At 45.0% G+C, this 8,566-nt stretch overlaps 1 protein-coding gene across 1 annotated transcript in view; it reads left to right on the top strand.

Moving 5' to 3' along the window:
* The first annotated feature begins 632 nt into the window (after nucleotides 1-632).
* The window catches only part of LOC311362710 (isthmin-2-like), a 15,907-nt gene continuing 7,973 nt past the window's right edge, over nucleotides 633-8,566 (top strand). Inside the window, 4 exon segments of the mRNA XM_084482614.1 lie at nucleotides 633-871; nucleotides 1,007-1,034; nucleotides 1,036-1,171; nucleotides 5,950-6,189. Coding sequence (XP_084338740.1) covers nucleotides 691-871; nucleotides 1,007-1,034; nucleotides 1,036-1,171; nucleotides 5,950-6,189 — 585 coding nt within the window. The 5' untranslated portion in view covers nucleotides 633-690.

The raw sequence follows: 8,566 nt of genomic DNA, 5'->3' as shown, positions 1-8,566 counted from the left end.
ATGTAGACGATCTTAAGTAATCCCTCGGCTCCAAAGCACGGAATTAATCATTAATAATCAAATGAAAATGGATCAAAATCATTTGCTGGATTCCAGTCCAGCAAAGAGGTTGGTGGTTGCTCTTCCAATTATTATTTTTTTTTATAATACTTGCGTTGCATCATTTCGGGAGAGGGGTGTGGGGGGTGTTTGTGTGTGCGTGCGTGCGTGCGTGCGTGTGTGCGTGCGTGTGTGCGTGCGTGTGTGTGTGTGTGTGTGTGTGTGTGTGTGTGTGTGTGTTAGCCATGCAACACTACCGCGGCGCTGCAGACTGTCTGCTGACAGTCCAGACGGGAACCAGCAGGGAGCTGCTGATCCATACTGGGGCGGAGGAGTTGCGCTTTCAGCTCTCAACACGTTGACGCATTCGTGGATCCGGACTTCAAGTCAAGCAGTTGTACTTTTAATTGCCAGGCCTCCTGACCTATTCGTTGATTGGGCATTAATGGCGTATCACCTCAAAAAAACACAAGGTATCACATCTGTAAATGAGCAGGACACTCCTTTGGAAGCATTTTGGGGTTGAAGGGAGACGGTGCGCTATGTTGGACATGTGTTGTCTTTTACTACCGAAGTAGTGTGTGTTCGCGGACAGACGCTAGCCAGAGGGGAAAGGACCTACTGCGCTCCACCGTTAAACCGAGCGATCCAATGTCTATGCCGCTGCGTAACGCTGCGTCTCAGAGGGAAGGACACGAGGAGAAGAGGAGAGGACACGAGGGGACGAGGAGAGGACACGAGGAGACGAAGAGAGGACGCGAGGAGGAGCGCACCGACGCATCCGAGGAGCGCGCCGCAAGTGGCACAGGAGTAGTCCTACCTGGTGCAACTCGTGCGTAATTTCGAATATTTTGGGTGTTTCGCCTTGCTTTCAATTGCCTATGGTATGCTATGTTGATCAATCAGCCTATGAACACAGGATAGTTGTTTTGGTCACAGAAACAGCAGCATTCGACAAGTTTTGGAGTTGTAGCAAGACATCAGAGGTGTAAAGACTGGTGTGCGTCTGGAAAAGATGACCAGTGAAGGTCTCCAGCTCTGGATAGTTGTCCTGGCTTTGGGGTCAGTGGCAGTCCATGGATACCCCACCAAGATCACCGCCAAGGAGAGGGGCGCTTCGTCGGCCGCTCAGGTAAATAGTTTGGAGACTACCTAATGATGACGTGATAAATAGAGAATATAAAAACGACTAAAAGTCCACAACTTATAATGCAGAATGCAGACGTTAAAATGAATAAAATCATTGTTTAAACGAAGTTACCAGTCATTTCCCATGTATACATTGGTTGCTGCTGACGTAGGCTACTGACTTATTATTAATACTTGTATTACGTTTATTTTCAATCATACTACATGTACTATAAATGCTTATATGCTTAAACTGCATGTTTGAGGTTGAAAAAAGACCTGCTTCTTGGTCATCATGTAAACAGTAACGTGGTCTGGTTCTGTTGGTTTGACTGTACGGGCCGATTGGGACATGATGTTGTCGGCATTTTCCTCATCCCTTCATATCTGATGAAGATATGAAGGGATGAGTAAACTCGTTAGAGAAAAATAACAAAACAATCGAACATTAGATTTATTGTTTGTTTTTTAACCATAATCCACACAATGCCTTCCTTTATACACCTAAAAAGGAATCCCCGAGCCAGTATCGATACACAGCCTCACGTCACTAAGTGAATATCTCAACCGCATCTACTGGCAGGCTTTCACACAAGAGGTCAAAGTTCACCTGCTCCAAGGCCAAGAATGTAAATGCCAGCAGCCTGTAGATTTCCATCTGATAACTGTTGATATATGGCAGGAAGAGGGTCATAGACTCTCTCTATCTATCTCCTCTCCCCCCTTTTATTTGTCAAACCCCTTTGTGCCTAGACAGAGCGTTAACTTTAGGGCTAGTCTTTTATTGTGGATAGGTTTTGTTTCAGCATACTAGATAGGGAAGGTTTAATGATAAACAACCCGCACCTAGAGGACAGGGGCCTTTTTTTAAATCCCTTGGTCATCCCTTGTAAAAAGTCTGGGTTGTTTTGGCTTTGTATATATGTCTATTCTGTTCTCTCTACTCTCTGCTTATGTACATGCATGTGATTAAAACGTGTGTGTGTGTGTGTGTGTGTGTGTGTGTGTGTGTGTGTGTGTGTGTGTGTGTGTGTGTGTGTGTGTGTGTGTGTGTGTGTGTGTGTGTGTGTGTGTGTGTGTGTGTTTGTGCGTGCATGCATACCCTTAAGAGCCAATTATTAGTATGGTACTAGATTGTGCTAACTGATCGCACCGAGACTCATCGTGCAGCAACAACAACACATCTCTACCTATCTATCTATCTCAACATAATTTACCTTTTTCGCCACCTCATAGAGATACATTATACTGCCATTTCTAGACCAGTGTGTGTAAACCACCTTGGAGATACAATCTAGTTTCCTATCTGTGTGTACACCCATACCCATACACTCATAGAGATACCGTATAGTGATGTGTTTAGAATGTGTGTAATATACAAAAGTTGTGCTTGAAGGTAAACTCTGTATTAAACATTCACCATATGAATATATCGGTATCCATTGTTTAAATTGAGTAGAGTGCAGTGTTTCCATAATGAAATAAACATGTGAATGATCACATAACCGACAAGTGTCTGAAGGAATGTGGTCAGGGACACATGTGGTCAGGGACCCATGTGAGTCTGCTCTGCACTGACACGCTGACATGCTGCAGTCGCGTAACGCTTCCCTGGCCACCTGGAAATACTGAACACATGTCCAATGCATTGAGCTGGAAGTGATTAGATCTCCACATCCTGACGGGCCTGGAGTCGGCAAAGGATCAAGGTAGAGCCCGAACAATACTGGATTTTAGGGGCCGACGCCGATGCCGATACCGATAAAATTATGATTTACGAGAATCGATATATCGGCCGATATTGAAAATATAGATATATAGGCCATCATTCAATATTCATATTGTGGTATCCTGGGGTTGGAGCCGCTCCTTGGGATTTGATCCTCACCCTTCAGAAAGGCCTTGGGCCTCAGCAACATAGCATTTAAATCATGAGCTAAAGGAACCCATTAACTGTATGGGGAGGAGCTGATATCCTTCACACAGGATGTCAAACTGGATGGTGGATGTGCTCAGTTCAAGCATTTAGAGGTTCAACCACCACAGTACAGACTTTGTAAAGAGGTAATACATCTTCAAACTGACAACTTTTCTAAAATCGCCTCAAATCTGCATAAAATATATGCTGATACGGATATATCTGCTAGGCCAATATATCGGTGGGGCTCCTGATCATAGATCTGAATTAGATCTGTGATCTGATTCAGATCAGATCGCTTGGCTAGTTGCAATCAGATGTGTCAAATATAGCATCTTGCGTCGGATATAGCCGCACTTTGTATCAAATCGGAGATCTGGAAAGAATTTCAATCCATGCTCCAGTATTGAGGTCTGTGTATATGGAACTGAGCTGATACTGTAGGTGCCAAAAGAGCAAAGACTGGGATGGACTTGGATCCATCCATTACCCAAGGATGGATAATGTAATAAACCATATGAACACAGATATAACAGATGAATGGATTCTAGTACACACTGGCTCGTAGCGTCATTGATCATGTTTGGCGTTAATCCTTCCTTCACACAATCTTTTCATGCCTTGTCACTTGAACAATACACTTTCTTTAATAATAATAACAATATTTGCTCTATACTGATGGTTACCATTTATGAACGAGGCCAACGGTTGAGATACCTCTTCCTCTCTCTACCTCGCTCTCTCCTGTTCTCTCACCCTGAGGTTTGTGTTTTAATTAAGTCAAGTGGCGAGGGGGTGTTGCATTTCTCACAGGTCGACGGCCCCTAAAGGTCTGGGGTCGCAACCTGACCCGGGAGCCCCCCCCCCCCCCCTCGGCGAGCGTGCACACCGTGGGCCCCACTCCCATCGGTCCCACACGTGACATGTGACATCTGAGGTGTCACACGCAGAGGAGGAGGGGGGGCTTGTCCTGTAGGTCGACGAATAGCACTCGATAATGGCTTTGATTATTAGTAATCCTGGGGCCACCCCCCCCACATACACACATAGATGCAAAATATCTGTCACTTGCTCTCTCTCTCTCTCTCTCTCTCTGCATCACTCTCGCTCTCCTTTTGGCTTTCGAGAGGCGTTGCGGGTGGCAATGGCACATTTCAAAGAGGGCGTCAAATACTTGAGCCGTTTTGGGCTTACTGCATTCTCTCCGGAATGGGCTGCAAGGATGGGGGGCGGGGGGGGGGGGGGCATGTGTGCGTGTGTCTGAGTGTGTGTCGGGTCATGGTATAGGGGTGGTGGTGGTATCAATGCTGCAATACTCTCATATGTCTGGTGCCCTAATTGAGGTTAGGAGGGAACTGATACCATAATCTAGGTGTTAGCCGGAGGCCGGTGGCCGTGGTGGGCGGTGAGCATCCAAATCTCTCACTGGTGGATTAGCTTTTATTACTTTCTCTTTTTTGGAGGGTGGGGCGGTTGAGACACATCCACTGGTGTTTCATTGGTGCCGCAATTGCTTATGGAGCTTAAGGGCTCACACTTATGTAATTAGGTGCACATGCACGTGCGCAAACACCCGCATACACACATAGAGTTACAGGAGTATTTTTTGACACCCTCTAAAACAGCTTCAGTTCTACCTTGAGGCGGAGCCGGCTCCGGCCTGTCCAGGATTTGACACTTTAGGCACATGTTAAATTCGGGCTCCTAAATTGCACTTGGTCAAATAATAGAAGTTTGAGAAGTTTTCCACACATTCGGATGAACCAGATTTGCCAAACATTTGTCCGTGCCTATGGAAATGTTTGCATTGCAAGATTTAGAAAAAGTACACACTCAAATACACACACACACACACACACACACACACACACACACACACACACACACACACACACACACACACATGCTCATTCCTACCACGCCACCTAAATGAGTAGCTGAATGAATTGTGGGCACAGATGTTCTCATTACTGTTCTCCCCTCCGTTTGGTGTGAGTCAGTCGTTGACACAAAGGGAAAAGAAGGACAACTTTTGGGGGAAGCTTAGCTGTTGAAAGGATTCCATCGTTGGAGGTTTTCCTGTAACGTAAGTCTTTAAAGTTCAAATCAAACAAGACGTAATGAGTGGCGGTTGTGTGTTGGTGTGTTTGGCAAGGGGTTGATTTGAATTATGGTTACACTTACAACCATTCAGTCTCTACCTATTGTCTTCGTCATCGGCAATGAGTAATTCTGTGATAGCCAGAGCCATTGAAACCACTTGAATGATGATGTTTTAGAGATTCAACCCTGGGACGTCTCCAATGTAGCCTCATTCCAGCCCATGAATCGCTGCCACTTCTTAACAATGTTGTGCGTTCCAGGGTCAGGTGCCGGTCGAGTGTCACTCAGCCTGTCCTGAATTTTCACAGAGCCAATCAGCTTCTTGTAGGCGGGACCTGGAATAAATGCTGAGGGAATCTGTGTAACCAGAGACAGACAGGAAACGTCATGGCCACTCCTGTAGCGCCAAGTGAAAGGAAATAGAAATACAGGAGGATTATCAGGCTATTTACAATACACTCTATTCTCTACTCAGCATGTGGCTCAGGAGGGAGAGTGGGTTGGCTGGTAACCGGAAGGTTGCTAGTTCAATCCCCGCCTCCTCCTAGCCTGTCGAGGTGTCCCAGAGCAAGACGCCTCACCCTAACTGCTCTTGACGAGCTGGCTGTCACCCTCAATGGTTGACACAATGGTTGACACACGTAGGTGTGTGAATGTGTGCATGAATGGGTGAATGTTAGGCAATAATGTAAAGCCCTTTGAGTGGCCACTGGTTAGGAAAGCGCGATATAAATGCAGTCCATTTACCATTTACTCTTAAGGTAGCGTTGGAGCGCAGCGGGGGAGACCGGCAGCCCACTCTGGAGGAGCTCCAGGGGGAGAACCTGCTCCAGACCCTCCCCCCCGCCTCCGCTTCCAGGGAGGGGCGCTGGTCCAAGCACCGCCTCCAGGGCCTCCTCCCACAGCCAGAAGAGGAGGAGCCTCAGCCCTTCGTCCTGGACCTGAGGAACTTCCCCGACCTGGCCAACGCAGACCTGGGTGCCCAGAATCCCAACATCCAGGTGAGCATCATCTTGGATTTGGGGGAGCCCTGGTGGCTCACCAGGTAGAGCGTGTACCACTAAGGCTTTTCCTCCCGTCTATCTCCTATACCTTCCTGTCTATCTCACTCTATAATTAAGCATAAAAATAAATAGAATAAATTAAAATAGAATTATCTGGGATTCCTTGTGTCTGCGTGTGTGTATGCCTGTTGCCACGTTTCTGAGCGTGTATGTATGTACGTACGTCTATGTATGTTTCTGTTTCGTTGCATGAGGCTAAACCTAATATGAAATCACTGAATGATTTCAGGAAGATTTGTTTCCCTTTTGAAATTAATCCAGCAATTAACATTTGTGTTCTTGGGTTGGGATGAAGACACTTCACACAGAGATGTCCAGTCTTTCCTGTATACAGTATCCTGTATCCTGTGAGCAGACATACTCTTGTGGGATGTTCAACTTTCTCCTCCCGTACATGTTTAATTAGCTTGCCCAACTGTGGCGTATTCTGCATTACAGAACCCAACTCAACCTCACCTGATACTAATTATAACTCATCTCCTTTATAACACGACCAAAGAATGTATTGGCTCCAATATCTCTTACCTGAATGAGACGGGTTCTCTTTCCATTCAACCTATTCTAATGTTCTGTCGTATTTCCTCTATATATTTCTTTCCCTCCATACCTGCATATTTTTTTAAGCACTCTTCCCCAATCAGTCAGTAATTCCTCTGAAAATGAGACGACCCCACTCACCAAAGACGTGTTGACAGTGAAGGGCTTTGGGTCGCGTGGCTCACCTCCGCTGATGCCGCAGGGGTTAGAAACAAAGGAGGTAAAAGTTGATGTTATTAACTCAACAGCATTAGTTTTACGTGGTGTCTCCCCCATCCAAGTGGCTCTTCTGGGCCTGGAGACCAAAGATGTTGTCACTTCTCTGAGTGTACCTGGTGTACCAAACTGGTGTAGACTATGTGGAACTTGACTGGCTAATCATGTCTTTCATGATTCATAATTTCTTTGTTAACTTTTCATATTCATGGAAAGTTTGTCGTTCTCTCCAAGTATGACTGCGTACATCCTCGCTATGACCTAGAAAAACCTATTTATGACGCACTATCCTCCAGAGCCAGTTGGAGATATCCCCTGCAGACTGGAGTTTGACTTTTTGTTGTCATGTCCAGTTCATCTATCTATCTATCTATCTATCTATCTATCTATCTTGTCTGTTGGCCTGTCTGTCTGTCTGTCTGTCTGTCTGTCTGAATGCCACTGTAATATATAATGAAACCTGCATTACCCATCCCATTATTTGGGGTTGCAGTCAGTGCCAAGATAATAGATTGTAGTTTAAATACACGGATAAGTACTAAAAGTTTGTGCGGAAGGAAACATACTGTTATGTTAAAAAACATCTGACTATGGTATATATACAGTATACGCACAATGCTCAGCAATAAGTGGCAGAAATGCAATGCTCAATACACTGCTGCAGCATTTTTATGCATTGTTAGCATTGGTAGCGTCTCTCTTCCTTCCACCATCAGTGTGATGCACTGAACATATGAGAAAGTCACTATCAACAACAGAACATTATATCACTTACAATGCAAACTACTCAAAGTTGTTATTGTTTTGGTAATCTTTGTCTACCAATAACGTTTGTCTCTATAAACAACTGCAGACAGGCCCATTGCAGGGGCTCATGAGCAGATCTGCTGTAAGACATACACAAGTCTGTGTGTGTGAGTTTATGTTTGTGTGTATGTGTATATGTGTTATATTTCAGTGTGAGTGTGTCATGCGTTCTGTGTGTGTGGCGGCAGTGTGTGTATGTTGGTCTCCCTACCTCTCCTGTCTCCTTATCCAACATATCTTGTTTGCCATCTGCTTGCCTGCATCCCCCTCACCTCAGACTCACAACGGCCCTGATTTATGGAGGAAAGGTACATTCATCCATCCAACAAATAAAAAACTAAACAAACACTAACATATGATCACAGTGGCGACACATGTTATTGATGTAGTGCTGGATTACAGCAGTAGCACCCTGTTCATGCCTTCATATGTTTTATTCAGACAGTGCTACACTGTCATACTTTCTTCACAGTGGGAAAGAATGTTGTAACAATCCAGGCAGATTGATTTATTCATAATAAACATTATCTCTCTCCTCATGACGTTCCTTCTTATCACTGACTGAATCTTCCCAGATACCTAGACGAGGCCAGGGAACTGTACGTCTTTGTTCTTTGCTCTGTCTCTTTCCAACTTTTAGTCATACTTTGATACTGTCTAGTCTTAAAACTACATTCAAACATATTCTGTTCTATCCTAAAGGCCTACCAACTTTTTCACTATTATCTTTTGTTACATAACTACTGTACCTTGC

Source organism: Micromesistius poutassou (genome assembly GCF_964030765.1).
Source record: "Micromesistius poutassou genome assembly, chromosome: 17".
In the NCBI taxonomy this organism is placed as follows: domain Eukaryota; kingdom Metazoa; phylum Chordata; class Actinopteri; order Gadiformes; family Gadidae; genus Micromesistius; species Micromesistius poutassou.
The sequence above is the reverse complement of the archived record's forward strand: the minus strand, read 5'-3'. Positions and strand labels throughout refer to the sequence as shown.